The 22,181-nt window shown below is 42.6% G+C and overlaps 1 protein-coding gene and 1 long non-coding RNA gene across 5 annotated transcripts in view; both read right to left on the minus strand.

Moving 5' to 3' along the window:
• Window positions 1–5,411: 5,411 nt before the first annotated feature.
• On the minus strand, window positions 5,412–15,164 carry LOC131840246 (uncharacterized). The gene is made up of 2 exons (XR_009357292.1): window positions 10,695–15,164; window positions 5,412–9,182 (listed from the first exon to the last, which is right to left on the minus strand). It is a non-coding gene; the product is annotated as an uncharacterized LOC131840246 (long non-coding RNA).
• Window positions 15,165–18,532: 3,368 nt separating this feature from the next.
• Window positions 18,533–22,181, minus strand: part of GFPT1 (glutamine--fructose-6-phosphate transaminase 1) — a 61,848-nt gene continuing 58,199 nt past the window's right edge. For all 4 annotated transcript variants that reach the window (XM_059187870.1, XM_059187871.1, XM_059187869.1 and 1 more), the window contains 3 exons: window positions 21,210–21,377; window positions 20,436–20,597; window positions 18,533–19,496 (listed from right to left, as the gene is read on the minus strand). In XM_059187870.1, the coding sequence (XP_059043853.1) occupies window positions 19,452–19,496; window positions 20,436–20,597; window positions 21,210–21,377 (375 nt within the window). In that variant the 3' untranslated portion in view covers window positions 18,533–19,451. The remainder of the gene's footprint in view (window positions 19,497–20,435; window positions 20,598–21,209; window positions 21,378–22,181) is intronic.

The raw sequence follows: 22,181 nt of genomic DNA on the forward strand, positions 1-22,181 counted from the left end.
TCTCCAACTAATGAAGTCTTGAACTGGGCCAGAAGTGGCAAGAGTTTTACAAGCAGTTGCTCATAAAATTTCAACAGAGCAACTGGCATTTCAATCATATGAGGACAGTAAAATTAATTAATACATACCAGGCATAGTTTCATTTGATAGCACCAATAAAATAATCAATACGATCACCATCAGAAGCGGCTCAACTGGTCGGCACCGAATTAAAAGGAGTTTTTTTGTTTCTCTTCTTTATCTAAATCATGCAATTACCCCGTTCTCCTTTCTCATAAAAAAAAAAAAAAAAAAAAAAAAATCCCTGCTTTCCTCACATGAGACTGTGGTTATCCCAGAATCTGTGCTCCCGGGAACTGCAATCCTGAGACCCCAAATAAAGGCCTTTGTTCTTTTTCAGTGTTGCCTCCTGTTCTCAGTCAATAAGACAACAGTGCTCTGGTCACACCATGGCCCGGGACCCTGAGACAGAAGGTGCGCTTGCCTTGGGGACACCAACATTCTTTTCTCGTCCCCACTGGGCTGTGGGCTGAAAAATCAGCCCAGCCTGGCTGACTGTGCTCCTTGTGCCAAATGGGGCAGCAGCCAAGGAGAAACAGGCATGAAAGAACAATTTTAAGGAGAAAGATATTTACAGTTAGATTTTACTTTCTTGCTTTCAACACCTGAACTAGAAAGCCCCAGAAAACTGCAATTCACGACCAAATGGCAAAAGCGCAGCCTTCTGGCTGGGGGGAGGTCCTTGTGGCAGCTTCCCGAAGTTTCTCAAAACCAGCTTCCTAAAGATTTAATAAAGGTGGGCACGAGATGGGATTTAGCCAGCAACAAGTAGGGATGGGAGAGGGCATGGGGCTTTGCAGCCCTGTAGGAGGGCGTTTTGCGTGTAAATCCAGCGCCTAACTTAACACACGCAACTGAGTGGTCACCCACCAGCCCGAGCCCACTTCTCTCTCAGATGCTCCTCTCTCCCCAGGAAGCCAGGACTCCAGGCCCCGCTCACCCAGGCAACAGCCTTTTCCGAGATGCAGTCAAGGAGGCGGAAAGAAACCACAGAAATCTAAAGGACAGACGGAAACACAGCTTGCAACCTAGGGGCCAGCGCCCTGCACACACCAGCTCCTTCACGCCTGCCCTGACCCTGACGCAGGTTGACCGCCTCCTGCAGGCGGATTATGTCTGTGTTCGGAGCACTCTGGGGGAGTTTCTGAGCTAGGAGTGGGTAGGGAGCTGGTTCAAAGCAACCCCGAGCTTGCCCTGTCCCTGCCGCGAATGGGGCCCGCGGAGAAGTGCGGGTCCCTGCGACCGTCGACCCTTTGACGTCTCCGTACGCCCCCTTGTGGTCACTGTGCGCCCCTGCGGCTCGGCCACATCGCGGGTAGTCCCGGCCACACCCGGGGGTGCGGGAGACAAAAGGATGTGGCCGGACTGGAGGCCCCGTCAGCCGCCCTCCCGGAGGCAGGCCTGGGCCGCCTCAGCACCTTCCGCTCAGCCGGGTGCGTCTGTGGCTCCGGGCACAGGTGGCGACAGCGGCGGCGGCGGCCACGTGGAGGAGCCGCGGGGTGACCTCCGCCCCTCCTCTCCTAAACCCCAAGCTCAGCTGGCCGGCGCCCGCGGGGCCTGAGAAGTGCCTGACGCCCGGCGGCTGCTCCCACGTTTTCCGGGAGGAGCGGAGGGGAGGGCGCGGTGGGTGCGCGCAGTGAGCAGGGACTGGGGCTCCGAGGGCGCCCGGGGCCGCAGCGCGCATGGCTCCCCCGGGCGGCCCTGCGGTTCCACTCCAGCCCGGGTTCCGGACGCCCCGCGCCCCGGTACGGCCGACGTGCTGCGCCCCGCAGGGAGAGAAAGGACAGAAAAGGGGAGAAAGGGCCTTGCCTGCTGGCCGCATTTGTCTCTTTCCTCCCGACTGCGGCGGGGCGATGCCCGCTCTGACTGAGCTAGGCCAGGGAGGCACTGCCCCCTGGTGGCCGTTGGCCGTCACGGCAACCGTCTTCGTCCTGGGCACACTCGGTTTTCGCCCCAGGGAGCTTCGTTAGGTCCTGTCCAGAGAAAGCCTGTGCCTCCCCGCAAGCCCCGTTTGGGGGGTGGGGGGGGGGTGGTACGAGAGGGTCACAATAACAGCACAAAGTAGCACTCTTCTGGTTCAACTCCTTCTGCAGAATTGTGGATACTGTGGACCCGGACAAATTCCAACCAACTAGTTAGTTCAACAAATCCAAGGGAGTCTGGGCCATTCTGTGACATAAGGCGACCCTTTCTCTGAGCTTGCATTCCCTCTCTTCCCAATACTCAGTTCTGCCCTCTAAGATGGATAAAGCTCTGCTGCTCTGTACCCCCTCAGCTCAAAACTGCCCTTTTTCCCTCTCGCCCTAAGTAACTTTTCCTTGGGCTCTCAAGCAAACAGCCCCTCAGTATTATTACACCACCCCCTCCACCCCATGGTTCCCAGATTAGAATATCAACACTAAAATCCTTGCTATATTGGCAAGGTGCCTTTCTTTTAACACTTTAAATCAACAGTACTCTCGGATACTATTTTTGACAAAGTGTTAATTGGTTATAAAGGGGAAAAGCAGAGAATGACTCTGATTCTGGAGGTCTCTTGGTGCCTGGCAGGTCACCTGTTAGTATGGCAAGGAGAGAGTGGAGAAGCCTGGACTAGCAGGACCGTTGGTGATCACATGGAGAGAGGGGAATGGGGGTACGTGGAGAAGAAAGTGGAAATCATAGTGTTCAGTCTCACCCACTCCAGGTACTGAGCCCTAGTACATCAAGGGTCTGGAACTTTGGGGAGACCAGGCATGTTGGCCCCGAGGAGGGGGCACAACAGGCATGGCAGACATCCAGCCCAGACCTGGCAGAAGACATGAATGGATTTGTTCCCCCAAAACATGAGCAAAACTCCTGAGAACTTGCAGAAATGCCTGTGTCATTCAGAGTGGTGGAGGACACTAAGGGACTCTGAAGTTGAAGAAATAAAGCTAATGGATAGACCCCAGATTGACTGCCCCTGTGGATACCCAGGAGACATAGTCGGGGTTCATCCAGATCACTGGAATCCTGGTGCCATGCAGACATGCATCATGCACTCTGGCACGCTTGGAATAGAGCCAGTTTGCTCATTAGGGAAATGTGGGAAGGGACATCCATCGAGAAATCTGGGGCACGTGGTTGGACGTGGATCCTCGGAGCTCCATGCAGGTTTTGGAGAGCTTGAAAGGCAGTGATGAGGCAACAGCTGAAGAGACCCCCACAGGCTGCTGAGCATCTGAATAGGTCTAGAGAGGTCCAGATATCCAGGAGGGAGAAAAATGCAGTGTTACTCAAGCTTGCAGAGATTCCTGATCACTCCATGTTCCTGGAAAAAGGATGCCTGAAAGCACGCTTAAAGTTCCTTATCTCATACCTTAAGCTCTAGAAGGACGGAGTCTTCCTGGAGACTGTGAGGGGCAAACAAGGGTCTGATGTGCCAGAATCTGGGACCCTCTGGAGGAATGGTTGTGTAAGCTGGATCCTGCAGTTCCTGAGGCCCACCAGATCCACCCTGCCTTTCCAGTGACATGATCCAATAAATCTGCTTTTGTGCTTCAGGGCAAGAGAGTAGGACTTTTCTTCATGTATAACCAAATGAGTCCTCTTACAAGAGCTTGTTAAGACTTCAAAATAAGGGGCGCCTCAGTGGCTCAGTGGTTTAAAGCCTCTGCCTTCAGCTCAGGTCATGATCCCAGGGTCCTAGGATCGAGACCTGCATTGGGATCTCTGCTCAGCAGGGAGCCTGCTTCCCTTCCTCTCTCTATGCCTGCTTCTCTGCCTACTTGTGATCTCTGTCAAATAAATAAATAAAATATAAATAAAATCTATTTAATAAATAAATAAAAAGACTTCAAAATGATTGGATAAGTGCTAACAAGAGGGCAACATCTCAGGCAATGGCAAGGTGACATGTGACTGACTGGGCAGGGGCACCGGTGCTCTTAAGAGAGATGAAGAAACTAGATGGTGGGAGTACAGGTCTGTTCTGAATGCTCCATGGAGGCTGGTCCAATAGACTTCAGATCACGGAAGGTCTGTTTTAACCTTTCATATGGCAGGTCACTGTCTCTTCCAATCACTAAACCCATCTCACCCTTGGACTTCAAATCTCAGTACTTAACACTTAATTTTGAAGTGTATTGGGGGCCTCAGAAAAAACCCACACACAATAATGAAATCCCCAGTCCAAATGGCATGAACTAGTTACACACACAGAGCAGAGGCCCCTGTGGGTTGAGGATTATTAAATATGAAGTATGTTTGTCAGGAAAAACCTTTGTTTATATAAACAGTGGAAGCACCACCATGGTAACCCGGCTCGGCTTGCTCTGCAGCCCAGAGAGGCCTCCCGGCCAAATTCCCGCCTCCTTTCTCCCTGTTAGCCTACATTTTTTAAAAAACATCCCCAGCCAAAATTCCATGATCTGCCTGCTTGGTTTCCAGGCTCAGAAAATATCATTTTGAAAGTGCTGGGGAACCAGTCGAAGCCACTGCCAAAGCTTCTAAACGAAAGCTCATTTCTCACACACACAGTCTCACACACAAAGACACATTTTGTTTGCCAACTACAGTATTCTTTTCCTTTTTTATGCAACCCAAGTTTCCTTGGGCCCCACAGGCCTGCCAGGCCAATGAAAGAACCTCAACATATGGCCAGCAGGAACCCACACTGGCCCTGGGTTTGTCGCCCACCTGCTCCGGGGGGACTCTGGCCTCTGCAGAAGTGTTGCTGAGTAAGGGGTGTTGTGTGCATTGAACAGACCCACCGCGAGACACAGTGCCCCTTGTCACCTCTACACCCTGCCCAGCAGCCAGGCCATTTGGTGGTGTGCGGTGAAGCTCTGGAGAAGCCCTTATTTTTCCCTTGTGTTCGGCTCATTGAATGCGCCCCAAACCAGACTACATACCCATGGTCTCATTGACCTTTTAGCAGAAGATGCTGCTGCTATCCCAAAGAACCCAAGCTCTTATCCAAGGGCTGGTCCGGGTGGGGGCCCCTGGCTCTTCTCCAGCAGCTAAGCTCCAAGTCATCCTGTCTAATCCACAGGAGACTATACAGGCCCTCACCCAAGTTCAGGTTCAAGTTCACCCACTACTTCAGGCAAGTCCAAACAAGTCTGACCCCCTTATACCCAAGTGGGGATCCCTCATCCATCCAAGACCGAGCATTAGTGAATGCAGCAGCGACAGCCACCCTCTTGTCTGCGGCCAGAGGATCCAGGCTCAAGCACTGGGGAAAGGATTGCTCTGTTCCAACAAGAGAAGTAAATTGACATCAGATCATTTTCCAACAGTTTTTCCCACTACTTAACATTTGCCACATTGCATTCTACATTCCAATTTCCAAAAGGACAGGCGCATTAAGAGAAAGAAATAAAATTAACTGGAATCAAGAACTTTATTAACTTTTAAGCGTGAGACTCATGGCTGAGCATCAAATGTGGCTTTGACCCAAAATGTTCTCCTCGAGATACCAGGGAAACCAGACCTGCAGAGATACAGTGATTTTGCAATAAATCGAGTTAAAGTTATAACTAAAGTTGGTCAAATTTTGGGTTTCTTTCTTATTTTTAACTTGGCTTGTTACAGTTTTTACTTACTTTTTAAAGTTCTTAATATAGAATATGCAGTGCTTTCTTCCTACTTCCCATTCACATTTCTGGTCAGTTCTACCTTCCATATGCTACATATATTACATGTGTTACACATATTACAGGATTAAAAGTCCTTTCATACACATTCTCTCAAGTAATAAGTGTTTAAGAGCTTCAAGGCTCCAGTTCATTCTCAACTTGGGCTTCAATTTACACATTTCCAACTCAACCCAGGGTAGGTGGGAGCCAAAAATGACTTTTAGAGAATAGCAAAATTGGCCTCCCCTGGTGTGTTTCAATCCAGGCATCACACCAAGAAAATGATGCCTCTGCTTAGTTCTAGCACCAACTGAGGAGCAGGAAGAGAAGCTGAATAACTTTCTACATAAATCCGGCCTTTTGCATCATTGCTTTCTTCAAAGTGTACTAAATACTTGAACTACATTAATGATTTGATACCAATTCCAATGTGTTTGGAAGGATGGGGGCATTCCCCACACCACCAAACAATTAACTCATTAAAAAAAAAAGATTTTACTTATTAATTTGAGAGACAGAGAGAGAGCATGAGATAGGGGAGGGTCAGAGGGAGAAGCAGACTCTCCTGCTGAGCAAGAAGCCTAACAAGGGCTCCATCCCAGGACTCCAGGATCATGACCTGAGCCAAAGGCAGACCCTCAACCAACTGAGCCACCCAAGTGCACTGCACTTAACTCATTTCCAGTGCTGTCTACCCAGAGACAGCATCAGATTCCACATGGAAAGACGCTCAGTCCCACAAGACTGACCCCACTTCACGTAACAGCTGCAAGCCCAGGCTGTCACCTGCACTTCTGACCGACTGGAATCGGAGGTTCCTGCAACCTCCTCCGTGGGTTGAATTAATTTGCTGGACCAGCTCAAAGAATCCAGGAAACCCATGTACTCACTAGAGAGCCAGTTTATGACAAATGATATTAAAGGATATGAATCAACAGGCAGCTAAAGCGATCTGTCCACGGGGCAAGTATGTAGGAAGGGACCCGCAGCTTCCCTGCCCTCTCCAGGCACGCCACCCTCCCAGCACCTCCCTGCGTGTGCCAACCCGGATGGTCTCCGAGCCCCATCCTTTTGTGTTTTTATGGAGGCTTCATCACAAAGGCACGGATAATTCATTAGTCACTGTGACTGGCTCAGCCTGCAGCCCCTCTCCCCTCCCAGAAATCAAGGCATGGAACTGAAAGTTCCAACCGTCTAAGCACATGGTCGTTTCCCCTGGCAACCAGCCCCTACCTATCCTTAGGTGACCAGGGGGCTTTCCAAAAGTTACCTCAAGAACATAAGAAACGACACTTTTAGGACACTTATCACTTAGGAAATTCCAAGAATTTTAGGAGCTCTATGCCAGAAACTGGAAGAACAATCAAATATATGTGTCGTGTTATAAACCATAATACCACAGTAGGCAAGATACTTTTCCTCTTCTTATTTCACTCAGAGTCCTATCTGCAGGGCACACTGTGCTCCTTCCCATACCACGGTCCAAACAGTAGACTTAAGTGGGTTGGCCCATAAATATAAAGAGAAAAACAGCTGGGGCACCTGAGTGGTATGTTTCTAAATGTAAATTAACTAAATGCACTATTGAAAAGACAAACATTTCAAAGTGGATTTTTAAAACTCCAATAATATGCTGTTCATAAAAGTTTAAATCTAAAACATAAGGTTACATAAAGGTTGAAAATCAAAAGATGAAAAATATGTATCATGCAAATATTAACCAGAAGAAAGTTGGTGTGACTAAATTACTAGGTGACAAGCTGGACTTTATTTCATTTTTTAAAAGATTTATTTATTTATTTTAGAGAGAGAGCAGAGGGGAGGAAAGGAGCAAAGGGAGAGGGAGAGGAAGAGAGAGTCCCCAAGCAGACTCCCTGAGACGTGCAGAGCCTGATGCGGGCGGGGCTCCATTTCATGACCCTGAGATCACCACCTCAGCTGAAACCAAGAGTCGGTCACTCAACCAACAGAGCCACCCGGGCGACCCAACAAGCTGAATTTTAAAGCAAAAGTTTATAACTAAAGAATAAAGAGGGTTCTTTCATAAGAAACATTTTCAATTCATCAACAGCTTTCAATGTGCATTCATCTCATTATAACATCGGAATACGTAAAGCAAGTATGCAAGAAGAAATCTATAAAGCGGCTGCATGAGAAGAGGTGAGAGACTTCCACCAACGTAGATGTTAACACGCCCATCTCAGGAACTGAGTACACCACCAAAACCAAACCATCAACCAGGGTAGAGAAGATCTGACCAACACAACCGACAAACGACCCTAATGGGCCTATTCAAAGACCATTCCAGCCATAGCTAAATTCAAGCACACACAGAACACCTGGAAAAAACTGACCATATACCAGACTAAAAGAAAGTACTCAAGAGATTAAAGTAATTCAGAGCATGTTCTCTGACCACATTAGATACCAGTAACAACATGGTAACTAGAATGGTATGTTTGAAAATTAAGAAACACATCTAAGTAACCTCTGAGTCAAAGAACTCATAATGGAAATTAGAATGTATCTTGCACTTGAGTAACCCAAATATGACACATCACAACATAAAGCAATTTGGGGAGCAATTTAAAGCCTAAAAATGCTAGACTGAATTTCTTCTAGGAAGGCAACATAACCCTTTTCATTAACAGATTAAAGGAGGAAAATAATGTGATGTCAGTAGAAGCTTTTGATAAAACCCAAGCAGCCATATAGCAACTAAAGACAAACAAACTCTTAGTAAACTAAGAATAGGAAAAACAAAACAAAACAAACAACAAAAAAAAAACTTCCTTAACCTGATAAAGGGTGTCTACAAAAATCTACAGCAAATCTAATACCTGATGGTAAAATGTTGAAATTTTTCCTTTGGCATTAGAAGGACAAACAAGGAAGTTCCCATTACCATTTCTATTCAAATTATACTGGATGTCCTGGGCAGCAGAGAAAGGCAAAAAATTTTTTAATGTGTAAGGATCAGTAGGGAAGAAACAAACCCAGTTATTCACAGGTAACATAATATTGCATATAGAAAATATCCACTAGAAATAAGTGAATTTAGCAAAGTTACAGCAAACCAAATTCTACATACAGAATTTCATTGTATTTTCTATACCATCAAAAAAAAAAAAAAGCTAGAAAATGTAATTTTTTTTATTTAAAAAAAATATTGTAATTAAAAAAAAATAGTAAGAACAAAAGTTATCAAGTACCTAGGGATAAATACAACAAAAGATGTGCAAGTTCTCTGAATCCATTTCCTTGTAGCTGCTGTAATCATTTACCAAGAATATGGTGATTTAAAACAGCAGAGATTTATTCTCTCTCAGTTCTGGAGGCCAGATGACCAAAATTGGTATCACAGAGTTGAAATCAAGGTGTTGGTAGGAACACACTCCCCTTGGAGACTTAAGGGAAAAATACATTTCTTATCTCTTCAGCTTCTGGTGGCTGTACCATTCCCACATCTGCCTCTGTGGTCAAAATGCCGAATGGCTTCTTCTGCCTCAAATCTCTCTCCCACTGAGACATAAAGAAAGTTAATTAAAGTTAATTCAATTAATTAATTAAAGACAATAGTCTGGGGCGCCTGGGTGGCTCAGTGGGTTAAGCCGCTGCCTTCCGCTCAGGTCATGATCTCGGGATCCTGGGATCGAGTCCCGCGTCGGGCTCTCTGCTCAGCAGGGAATCTGCTTCCCTCTCTCTCTATCTGCCTGCCTCTCCATCTACTTGTGATTTCTGTCAAATAAATAAATAAAATCTTTAAAAAAAAAAAATAAAGACAATAGTGTTTATGAACAAGATTCTGTCATTTGCCATTTTTTTTCCCTCTCACTGAGGATAGATGTTTGTGCCTTTGCATTTTGAGTTTATTTCTTGACATAATGAGGGCGAGGCTTTGAGGCTTATACCGAGAAAGTTCGAAAGTTCGTTGCTCCAAAACATTCAGGTTTGGTTCTGCCAGGTGCCTGAGGGCTCTGTCAACTCAGGGTCATTGTGAATAACCTCTCTGAGGTTTTTTAGGACAAATAGTAGGGCCAACATCTGGCACAAACCCTGCCTGGGGTCTAGCTGTGGTAAGGAATTCCCGTGGGAGACTCATTCCCCATCCACCACAACGGAGGCTGAGGCCCGCCTTTTCCCTCGTTATTACCCTCTCTGACATACTTCCTGGGTTACTCTTTGGCCAAGAATGTCCCCGTCCCCCCAGCCCCTACTTCAGACTGTGGCTTTGTCTCCTGCCCCCAAGTGCAGCCCATTAGCATTGAAAAGCTCTAGCCTCCAGGAGACCAACAGATGCCCCCTCAAGGGCTGCCCTCAGCTTCAGTATTTCTCCAAGTAATGCTCGCTTACTTTTTGCTTTGGAGAATTTTTTTCCCCTTTTCTTTTGTCTTTTCTATCCAGCATTAACTTTTCTATCTCGGAAATTTTCTTTTGCTACCTTGTCTACAGTATTGACAGAAATTCCTACGGCCACCTTTCTACATATATGGGTCCCCAATTTAGGTACAAGAATGGAGAGGAGAGGGAGGGTCCCAACCGAGCTGAGAGAGAAGCAAAAAGTTCTGGCCAAGAGTCACCACAACCTGGGTGCTTGCTGAGGGCAAAGGGAACACGAAATGGGTAATGGAAGAGAAAATGTATATAATTGTGTGTACTTGTAGAGATTTATATAAACTATGTACTCTTGACTAGTACTAAATGAGGGCTTAGTATGTTATCTTTTCTTGATATATATTCATTTATATAATCAACTTTGTCCTCTCCCCCCTTCCAATTATTCTACTTAAGACTAAATGAACTTTCAAAAATAAAAGATTTTATTTGTGACAGAGAGCATGAGCAGGGAGGAGGGGCAGAGGGAGAAGCAGACTCCCCACTGAGCAGGGAGCCCAATGGTGGGCTGGATTCCAGGACCCTGGGATCATGACCTGAGCCGAAGGCAGACGCTTAACGACAGCCACCCAGGCGCCCCAGACTTTATGAGTTTTATATGAAGAGAGCCTATGACTAAGGGAGAAAAGCGAACATTACTTTTTTGGGGGGAAACTTGTGAAATGTATCTTTTCTTGGGAAGACAGTGTTTCTTTATTCCAAGAGGGATAGTTGCAGCATGCCAAAGAGAACCATGGTATTCTTCTTGCTCTTCTTTGGAAATTTAAATACGGAGACAAGGGTGAGTAGAGATGCTGGGTAATCCAAAGGGTGAGCTGCACTGTACAATATCTCCCTTCCGCTGGATACTTAGCCACAGAGATCCAATTAGATTTCACCAGTGAGAGGCACTTGTACAGAATTTGGAGAAGAGAAGTAGAAATAAGTATTCACCAGTGGTAAACTGCAAACAGGTTAATGGGCCTCAGGCAGCTAATGTGGGATTTGCCAGCAGCTTCCACACATCTTCTGGCAGTGGCCCACCCGGTGCTACAGCAACCCAGACCCCTGATAGTAGTGGCTCCTTGCAATTCCTGCTCTGGCACATGGCCCTCCCTCCCTCCCTGTCCCCAGGCCTTCTAATGGCTGTGTAAGCCCAGTTCCCCCATGTTAAATCCTTTCTTACTAGAAATGCCAGCTGGTAGTGATTTATGATTTCTTGATCAAACTCTAGCTCAGCAAGTAAAGGCACTGAAAGAAAAAATTAGAAATAAAAATGCTATTTAGAGTGTAACTTAAGGTCAGCAAGCATTTTATTAAGGAACTCCCCTGGCAAAGGCACTGTTTAGGCAATGAGAAATATGTGTATCATTAAAGCAGAACCCATTAGTCCACATGTCCTTCTCATATCTACGGACCCAGAGTAGCCAGGATACTGGGCAGTACAAAGTAAGAAGGGAAAAACAAGAACTGTTACATTTTGCAAAGGATTGTCCATTTAAATAATGATCCAAGTTTTGAGGCATCCTAGTTGGGCATAAGCCAAGCCATGACAGTATTTAAAAAATAAATTATTGAATTTTAAAAATAACTTTAGGGGCACCTGGCTGGCTCAGTTGGTGGAGCATGCAACTCCTGATCTCAGGGTCATGAGTTCAAGCTCCATCTGGGGTGTAGAGATTACTTAAAAATAAAATCTTTAAAAATAAAATAAAAAATAACCTAAAAAATCAGCATTATCTTCTGATAGGATGTCAACACTCTCAGAGCTGCCCTTCCTTAGTTTCAGTATATTGAACCCAAAGGAACTGAGGACCATTAACGTAAGAATGTCACCCGTCAGGAAGGCCAAGTTGAGGAGAACAAAGTGTCTACAAGTCAGCTGGCTTTTGTCTGTTCTGGGGAGCTCCTACACTCCTGAAACCAGGCATTCACGAACAAATTTACACAAATATGTCTCTGCTGAGAAAATAACTCAAAGAACTGAAGTTATTAACGTTGTGTCAGTAATGTCAATTCTGCTTTCAGAGGCCATTTCACTTCAAATGTCAAAAAACAAAAATAAACACAACAAAAAACACAAAACCCCTACATATTAGGAAGTTGTTTGGTTTTTTTTTTAAGCTTTTATTTATTTATTTGGCAGAAAGAGAGATCACACACAAGTAGGTGGAGAGACAAGCAGAGAGAGAGAGGGGGAAGCAGGCTCCCCACTGAGCAGAGAGCCCAATGGGGGGGCTCAATCCCAGGACCCTGAGATCATGACCTGAGCCGGAGGCATGATCCACTTAACCCACTGAGCCACCCAGGCGCCCAGATTAGGAAGTTTTAAAGTTAATTCGTTTCTTTCAAACAAAGAAATACTTTGAACTTTAGTAACTACACATAGGTCCAAGTTAATAACAAAAACGAGATAAAAATCTTATAAGGATTTCCCACAGTTCTTAGGTTTCTACACAGCAGCAGTAAAAGTAATTCAATATTCGGTTTACATTTTATTCAAAGGATAAATACAAAATTAGGAAAGCAAGAGATAAAAGTCAAAGCAAATATATTTAATATTTCAAAACAACTCTACTGGCTATCTGCATTCACGTCTACCAGAAACTTGTATTTACTATTTCCCTTGCCTGAGAACTACCAGCCTTCACTCTCTCAGGTACGATCCAACCCATTAGAGGCACTGTTTGAAGACCAGGCTTTCTAATGAGTCCATCTCACATTGAACTTGCCACAGAACATCCATGTCTGGAGGACGCCACACTGGCATCAGTGAGGACAACATGCGGACAGGAGTGTCACCTGAAAGGGGCTGTTGGTAGGAACAAACTGCAGTGGCCCTGGTACGCGGGGAGCTTCACAGCCGGGATGTTGTAGGACAACCTAAAATTAATGGACAGCCACCTCTGAGTCTCACAAATTAAGAATGTATTAGCTGGGGTGCCTGGGTGGCTCAGGTCATGATCTCAAGGTCCTGGGATCAAGCCCCGCATCAGGCTCTCTGCTCAGTGGGGAGCCTGCTTTCCCCTCTCTCACTGCCAGCCTGCCTCTCTGCCTACTTGTGATCTCTCTGTCAAATAAATAAAATCTAAAAAAAAAAAAAAAAAAAAGCATTAGCTAAGAACCACAGGGTCATTTGCCCTTTAGGTATAATGAATCTAGAATTCTCCATGACTATTCTAGCAATTCTAAGACCTCACCATATTTACCTCCATTTTGGAACACATAAAGCTGAGTGATAGAGGCAAAAATGAACTCCCCCAGGGTATACAAGAGCTATGAGTTCCACAATACACATTAGGCTCTGGTTTTTAAATTGTTGGATGCTTCTACATCACTCAGTATACTGCAGAAAATAAAGCATATGAAAAACATGCCAAGAGCTTTCATCCTAATAAGGTATAAACAATCTTTTTAATCTTACACAAACAGAGGTAGACTCATAAGTGAGTGGAAGGAAAGAACTGTAACTCTATCCAAAAAAGCATTTTTCTAATTGTTTACAAGCTCCATTTTTTATTCCATATTTTCAACTGTACATTCATACTTCATTTTCAAAAATCTCTTGAAATATGAAAAGGAAAATATGGCTACATGACAGCATTAGGAGAAATACATGAGAAAACACACAAGTGAACCTTGGAATTTGAGGCAATAAATCATGTTAGTATGAAGTTCAAAAATGTGGTCTTTCAATCTTGCAAATAATCTCTTGTACACATGCTAACCAAAAAAAGAGAATAATAAATTTATCTTATTATACACATACTTCTGGGGAAGGGATCCGCTGGTTAAATGACCTGTAACCTGGCAACCTGTCTGTATATAATGACAAGATTAGTTTATAGCTCCAGGATGTTTAAACTAATAAAGTTCCAACATCATTTTTCTTATATCATTTTGTAAAATGCAGGACACCTATGTACCTTCAGATTAATGAGAGAAACTTAACTCTCACTTCTTCTCCTCATCCAAAAAAGTTAAAACAATTTTTTTCTTAAATGCCACTCCAATGAAAAACAGGCCTCTAATTTAGGGAAATTATTTCTTGGCCTTTAGTAAGTACTCAGTAAATACTTCCAGCCAACTGAGGAGAATTTAAAGATAACTGCTTAATAAAAGTAAAGCTGGATTTTATGCCAAAATGTGACCCATGGAAAAAATGACCCACGCTGTGTGCAGCCCCAGGCTTTGCTGCAACACAGAGACAGAGATGAGGAACTGGCCTCAGTCTCCGGGAAGGCAAAACAGCACAGCTATTCATTCAAACTACCCTGGCTCATAACTCTGTCTCCTGCAGAACACAGCAAGTGCTGTAAGCACTCGGGATAGAGATTTTCGCTTGCTGTTTATAAAAGGATCCTGTAAAAGGAATCTTTGTTCTATAATTAACAGATTGCCAGATACTACAGAAACTTTAGCATACATGCTGTCTTGTTACTCACCCATCTTTTGCAACTATCCTTCTTTTGCAACTATCAATTTACTTATGCAAAGTTGCTGATCACTGTATACACTAGAAATTCGCTAGAAACAACACATTCTCACAAAAATTTTTAAAAGACTTGTTAAGGTATATGACATCACAAAAAGTAGATCCTTTGTTTTAGTCTAATGATTCTTTCAAAAAACAACTGGCAAGTTGGAGTGGAGACATGAAACTCCTGATTATATTTATCCAATCATCTCTTCTTTTAAAAAGCAATAGTAATGAAGTAACTTCTAACATCAGAAAAGTTTACTAACAACTAACACTGACTACATTCTTAGTGCAATACAATCTTTAACACATCTACAAACATGTATATACTTCAAATATTGGCAAATTGCTTCAAAATGCAATTCTCAGTAAGTTTTGGTAATTTATTCACAGTTCAAGGTTAGAGTTATTGGACTTCCAAGACATGAGGAAGAAATGATCCAATGGCTCGGTAAACTACACATTTATCTTATAGAACAGAAAACTGAAACAAAGCAAATATTCTAAAACCTCCTGTTCACAATCAGTATAATTTAAACAAATACCAAAAGTTTTATTTAAGCAAAAAAGAAAGAAGAAAGAGAGAGAAAGAGGAGATAAAGACACCAAAAAAACAAACCAAAAGTCAACCAAAGAACATTTAAAACGCTAACAGGTGGGGCGCCTGGGTGGCTCAGTGGGTTAAGCCTTCGGCTCAGGTCATGATCTAAGGGTCTTGGGATCGAGTCCCGCATCGGGCTCTCTGCTCAGCAGGGAGCCTGCTTCCCTCTCTCTCTCTCTCTGCCTGCCTCTCCATCTACTTGTGATTTCTCTCTGTCAAATAAATAAATAAAATCTTTTAAAAAAAAATAAAAAAATAAAAATAAAATAAAACGCTAACAGGATCATTTCTGTATTCATTCTGAGTACCGTAAGAAAGGTAGTTCAAGAATTTCCTAAAACTTTCTCATTAGCTGTTATTTACGGTAGATTCCTTAACAGTGATACCAAGCTATTACAGACTTACAGGTTAATACAGCCTAACTTTACAATCTTGCTAGTCAACTATGATTTTCTTTTAACCCTGGAAATTATTGGTTCAAAGCAAATGTTATCAGTCCTATCAGTTGTCATGTCACAGATCTGAAGATATGGTTAAACTCATCAAGCTACGGAAATACTGTTATCTTAATAATCCTTAAATATTGTGAGAAAAAAACTGATGTGTTAATTTTCTAAACTTGAGATTCTAATATGAAGAACACAGAAAGCGATCTGAAGTATGTTTTCATGAAGACGACACTCTACCTGGTAGTCTGGTAGATAAAACCCAATGACTACGTGGACATAAGGCTAAAATACCTTCCTTTACCATTCGCTTCCATTTCTTTGGCCTTTGCAAATTCCGTGTGAGCTATGATTTCTTTTTCCACAAACACTTTTCAATAACATTGTGCTTTTTAGAAAAATCACTTAAGTTGTCACATACTACTGTTAACATTAGTCTTTCCCTTTTATTGCTATAGTATATCCTAAGTTTTTAGGCAGATAAAACACTGACTCCAAAGGACTTCTTAAAATATATTTGTTAAAGCAAACATTTCAGCTGGTCTTCCTTCTTTGAAGACAATATAAATAAGTGCCAAATAAGCATTACCAAGAAATAAAGATGGGGAGTGGGGAGAAGGAGGCTCCTTTTCCTCCTGTCCTCATGATTAGCTTAGGCCAAAAGATCTGTAGTCAGAAGGCTAAGATGTCATCATCTTAGAAACAACTTGCCACAAAACTAAGAGAGAAAATCTGTGTTAGCTCTCTTAACCCTCAGCCCCACCTGCAGGCAGCCCTGAGTCCGCCCCCTGGAGTAGTACTGATGCTTGCTACTTTCTCCCTTGTGCATTTCGCCTTTGCCGCTCCCTGGCGCACCACAGACATGTGGTGGTCCACGCAGCCTGCGGCAACAGCGCACTCTACAAAATGCACCTTCCCTCTTTTGAACATTATACTTCCCTAAGCTTGGACCATTATTTAACAACCCAGCTCACCTCCACTTTTCCACTCCCTTCACCTTGTGCTCGCAATGATCTTGGTCTTCACCAGTGATAAGTCTGCCTGGGAACAAGCAGACTCTGCTTTTAACATGAGGTCCTTTCTAGGTCCTGGCACAGTGACTTGCCCTTAGTAGGAGGCTGACACAATTAGAGCACACTAAAAACAGCGAGCATTATTTCCTCTTCCCACTCATTCCTATGGCACAGGGAATTTTAAAAAGACAGAAAAGCCAACTGACTGCAAAGGAACCATCATTTGCTGAGCCATGTGTGAGACACTACCCATGATCCCAGCCTAAAAAGGGCTCAGGGTTGAGGTAAGGAACTCTTAAGTTACATGTGAATGAATTTAAACCCTAAATGTACTACAAGATAGAACTTTTTATATAAGGACTCCTTTTGTAGAATACCTTTCTTGAAAAACCAGATTCTCTTACCTATTAATATTACATTGGTTCTAACTAGGCATGCATACTTATTAGTGATTTGCCTCATTAGAGTATTCTTTTTTGTGTTTGTAATTAATACATAAAAGCATTTAAAAATCACTACATGAAATAAAGTAAGAAGCAAGAAGGGACAAAAAAGAGAAACCATGTTTATTTGGAAAATATCACTTCTTTTTTCTTTAATATCAGCTTTTGATATCCAGTTCAGAACTTATCCTAGCTTGAAGTGTGTGTGTGTGTGTGTGTGTGTGTGTGTGTGTGAGAGAGAGAGAGAGAGAGAGAAAGAGAGAGACAGACAGACACAGAAGAAGAGAAAAATAGAAATTGAAAACCAATGATTGATTTCACATTTTTTTCACTTAGAATGCCGACTTAAACTTCAGACCATTAAGAAATGTTACAAATCCACACAAATCAGACATAAAATGCTAATTTAACATAAGAAATGACACTATACAAATACTAAAACTAGCAGGCCTAAACAAAATCATCTCAGAAATAATTAAAATAGATAAATATAGCTATACTGAAAACATACATATGATGTAAATAGTAACCTTATTTTATTTTTATTTTTTTTTTATTTTTTTTATTTTTTTAAAGATTTTATTTATTTTATTTGACAGACAGAGATTACAAGTAGGCAGAGAGGCAGGCAGAGAGAGAGGGGAGGAAGCAGGCTCACTGCTGAGCAAAGAGCCCGATGTGGGGCTCGATCCCAGGAACTGGGATCATGACCTGAGCCGAAGGCAGAGGCTTTAACCCACTGAGCCACCCAGGCGCCCCCTTATTTTATTTTTAAAAACAACCAGGTTTCTAGTCTCCATCTAGGACAGTCCTTCCAAAGTACCTCAAAATATGTTAAGTATTTTTCTAACCCTAATACACAAGCAGAATTCTGTGCTCCCCTTGCAGCAATAGCTATTAGAAAATCTTAACCTCACCAAGAAATTCAAACACAGAAAAAAGAAAAAGCCTGAATTTACTTAAATAACTATGCTAAATATCTTACCTTCACAATTTTAAAGCAAAAACTTTAAAAAGAGAAGGACTTCACCAAAACACAAACACACTGCTCTATAACCCCCAAGATTTGGCCAAAAAGCCCCGTAAAGAAATGATTACTCACAACACGTTGGGTGTCAAACTAATATTCTACTCTATTTTAATCTAAATTGTTAAATTCTGTTTCTGACATAAACCAGCTGAAGGCACCTTGATACCACTCTATTCATTTGTATCTTCTTCATTCCTAAATAGATTTCAGGGGTGGAACACAGACAGTAGAGAAGTATACCTAGGAAATAATACTATATTTGATGCAATCCTTCACTAGCATCAGTGTAAAACATACAGCTTTCTCTAAATCTAGCTCAGCACATACATTTACAATCAAATGATTAGTCAAAAGACTTGCAAATCTTCCAAACTACAAAGAACTTCCAACTGGCAGGCTGGTATGAGTTATGTAACAAGGCGTAAAAAGTTAAAATTCACTGCAAGCAATTTTTCCTCAGAACAAAAATTACAGAACTCTGCATATATCAGTACCGATTTAATCTCAGACACATGACAGCAACTTTGTGTGGTGATTTCCAAGAACAAGTCATTAAAAAAACAAAAACAAAAACACAAGGAACAAAAAACTACAGATACAAGGAAATAAAACCAGTTTTAGAAGATGGAAAACTAGAACAGGACGCCCCACCTGGAGGTCCCCCAACTTCACACAGAAAATCATGTTGTCAATTGTCCTAAGCAGCTCAAAATTAAAGTTTCTGCTATAAAATTGTGCAAATACTTGCTGTTAAGAGTGGAGAAAACCAATGTACTACTATACTCTAGCTTCCTACCTTAACTCTAACTAGACCTCCACATAATAAGCAATGGGTCAGAGACACTCAGGTTAACCCAACTTACTAAGAAAAGCTTTCGGTTTTTAAGTTCTACAAGTGTGATTTAAAAACAAAACACAAATTTCAAAACAAATCACAGCATCTTCTCTTGATTCGTAAACTTAACAAAACCTTAATCAAATGTCTAAGCATTTGCATACATTGCCTCTGTCTTTAGATATTCCAATTAAATGTACTATACTTTCTTTGGGCTGAATGAAGAGAAGCACAGTAAAACAAAGGCCAATTATTCTAAAAACACACAATCTTCCCAGATTGAAGTGCAGGGCCCAGAAATTCAACACCCGGCATCCTTGGAAGAAAATGAGAGCTGAATCTCTTTGTGATAACAATTCCAATATAAATTCCATTATTTAAACTCCCCCACAAATTACTGGAAAAATATGAGGTAATTTCACAAAAATCACAAATTGAGTGGAATAATTATAACCAATATATAAATAAGGATTTACTAAAAAAGGCTTCAGAGGGTGGTATTTTAAATCAAGGTGTTAAATACAAAAGGTGTCTTGTGTTGCTCAACCGCCCAGAGTTGCAGATGCTCCTTATTCTACAGTTACAGATTTGGCAAGATTCCGGGGGAAATCAACCTGCAAAGAAACAATATGTGAAAGACTGTACAAATTGGGCGAGGGGGTGGTGGTAGGGAGGGAGAAACAGCAACTCTAAGCAAATTACTTTTGCATATAGAATCAGAAAACAACATGTTCCTCAACCATCTTAATTACAGACAATAAAAAAATTAGAAAACAAAGTAAAAAAAAAAAAGAAAAAAAGGCAAATAATGCATCTTAAAAATCCTGGAATGAGGAAAAAACATCCTGAAGGAGCCGACTCAGCAGAAAAAGCGCTCTGTGGTCCTCTGCAAAAGGCGCAGCCCACTCGGAGAGTAATGGGCCTCTGGCAGCTAATGTGGGATTTGCTGGCAGCTTCCACGCATCTTTCTGGCAGTGGCCCACTCTGGTGCTACAGCAGCCCAGAACCCCCCGACAGTAGTGGTTCCTTGCAATTCCTACCCTGGCGGATGGCACAGTGGCCTCCCTCCCCTGCCTTTCCCTAGGTCTCCTAATGGCTATGTAAACCTAAGCCTAATTCTCCCTGTTAAATCCTTTCTTACTAGAAATGCCAGTCAGTAGTGATTGAGAGGAGTTGTGTATGAGAGCAGGATGTTGGGCTGTCATGCCCGGGGAACTAGGGATACTAAACCCTGCAATGTGTGGGGGCATCCCAAAGAACTGCCAGCCACCCCGAAGAAAACAGAGGACACCTAGGGATTCCTCAAGGAGGTAATCTCCAATCACAGAGGTAGGCTCCAAGGTTCCTTCAGGTTCTATGGGTAAAAAAAGGGTCATGATGTAATCTCCGAATTGGGCCATTCGTGACAGGTCACGAATAAATACCTGAGGGATTTCTCCAAAGCTGTAGCTAAAAATTTAGAAGGAAAACTATGAATGAATGAATGAACTATGAATGAATGAATGAACCAGGTAGAAAGCGAGCTCAAGAGTTCCCCTGGACCCGTCACTCACGTCATAGCCTCTCAGCACAGCAAGGTGGAAAGCCAGCAGCTGCAAGGGGATCACACTGAGGATGCCCTGCAAGCAGTCCACTGAGTGGGGCACCTTGATTGTTCTGTTTGTGTTCTTAATGGTCTCGGTATCTTCTTTATCACAAATCACCACTGGGCGTCCCTGGCAAAGAAAAAGCCACACACACACACACACACAAAATCACTGGTAAGCAAAGGCAGAGCTGTTGCACAAGAACGTGCAGATTTTGCACTGCCCACATGCACGTGGCCTCACTGACTCACAATACTACGTGGTAACTCAGATTGATCTGACTTGCAGCCAATGAAACGGAAACTGTGGGATTCGGTAATTTATTCAAACTCACAAAACTGAGAAATACCGAGCTCAGTTAACAGCCAGCAATATCTTTGGGACTTTATATAAAAGCCGAGTGAGCTGAAGGAAACTCAGTTAAACACAACACCTGTAATAGTAACATACAACCCAGTTTCTCCTGAAATATACTTTCAAGAATATTAACTTGAAAGGGAGAAGCAGACACTGAGAGACTAGGACCTCAGTTTTGGTCTTGGTTCTGCTTATTATGAGAACAGGAGCTGGATGCTGTCAAAACTCTTGACTATCTCAGTTTCTTCACATGTAAACCTCCACATGTTCTGTAAGCCTCCTACTGGACACTGGTTTATCACTTTAAAGTCATAAAATTCAAATAAGCTTTAGCAACCCAACTCTTAGACAATCCTGGTGCCCTCCCAGGAGCCCCTAACTTACCTGCCTGGCAACCACCTGCTGAAGAGCGTTCTGACACTTGGCATAAGTGTGGTCTCTCATGATGATCATGATAACCGGCATCAACTTGTCCACCAATGCCAGAGGGCCATGTTTCAATTCACCAGCAAGGATGCCTTCAGAGTGCATGTAAGTGATTTCTTTGATTTTCTAACAGGAAAGAACTAGATTAGTCTACAGTCTGTTTTTCAAAAACCCATTCTTATGCAAATATTACATAAAACATCTGCTGTCTGAAGTCACTATTTAGTCAAAAATATAAAAGGGCCACTGACCTGTAAATATAGGTGAATAGATCATTATTTCTAAACTATCAAGTAACTGGAAGTTTGTTTATTTATTAAGTAAGTAACTAGAAGTTCTAAACCCACAAACACTTGAGGATTTCAGATGATCATGAATATATTCCTATTACTCTGTAACTGTTTTTACTTGCCTCATGTTTACTTCCATGAAATCTCACACCTAGAGAATTTAATCTCCTATTTACTCACATGTAGGCAACAAATTAATCCAAGTAGTTAACTAACTTGCTAAATCCAAATCAAGGTGGTAAAATGTATTTTTCTTGATATTCACTTTTTTTTAAGTCTTTTTTTTTTTTCTTAAGATTTTATTTATTTGACAGAGAGAGAGAGAGAGATCACAAGTAGACAGGGAGGCAGGCAGAGAGAGAGGGGGAAGCAGGCTCCCCACTAAGCAGAGAGTCAGATATGGGGCTCAATCCCACGACTCTGAGACCATGACCTGAACCAAAGGCAGAGGCTTAGCCCACTGAGCCACCCAGGCGCCCCAATATTCACTTTTGAATTAAGTATTATGTTACCCTTTCTCAAGATAACAAATCCAAGTGCATAAACACTGGTAAGAGACATTTTCAAAAGTCCTATTTATTTCATTTGACCTAAAAGTATATATGACTGTATGCCAGGTCCATAAGTCCTCAGACCACAA

This window comes from Mustela lutreola, chromosome 9 (genome assembly GCF_030435805.1).
Source record: "Mustela lutreola isolate mMusLut2 chromosome 9, mMusLut2.pri, whole genome shotgun sequence".
Taxonomy (NCBI): Eukaryota; Metazoa; Chordata; class Mammalia; order Carnivora; family Mustelidae; genus Mustela; species Mustela lutreola.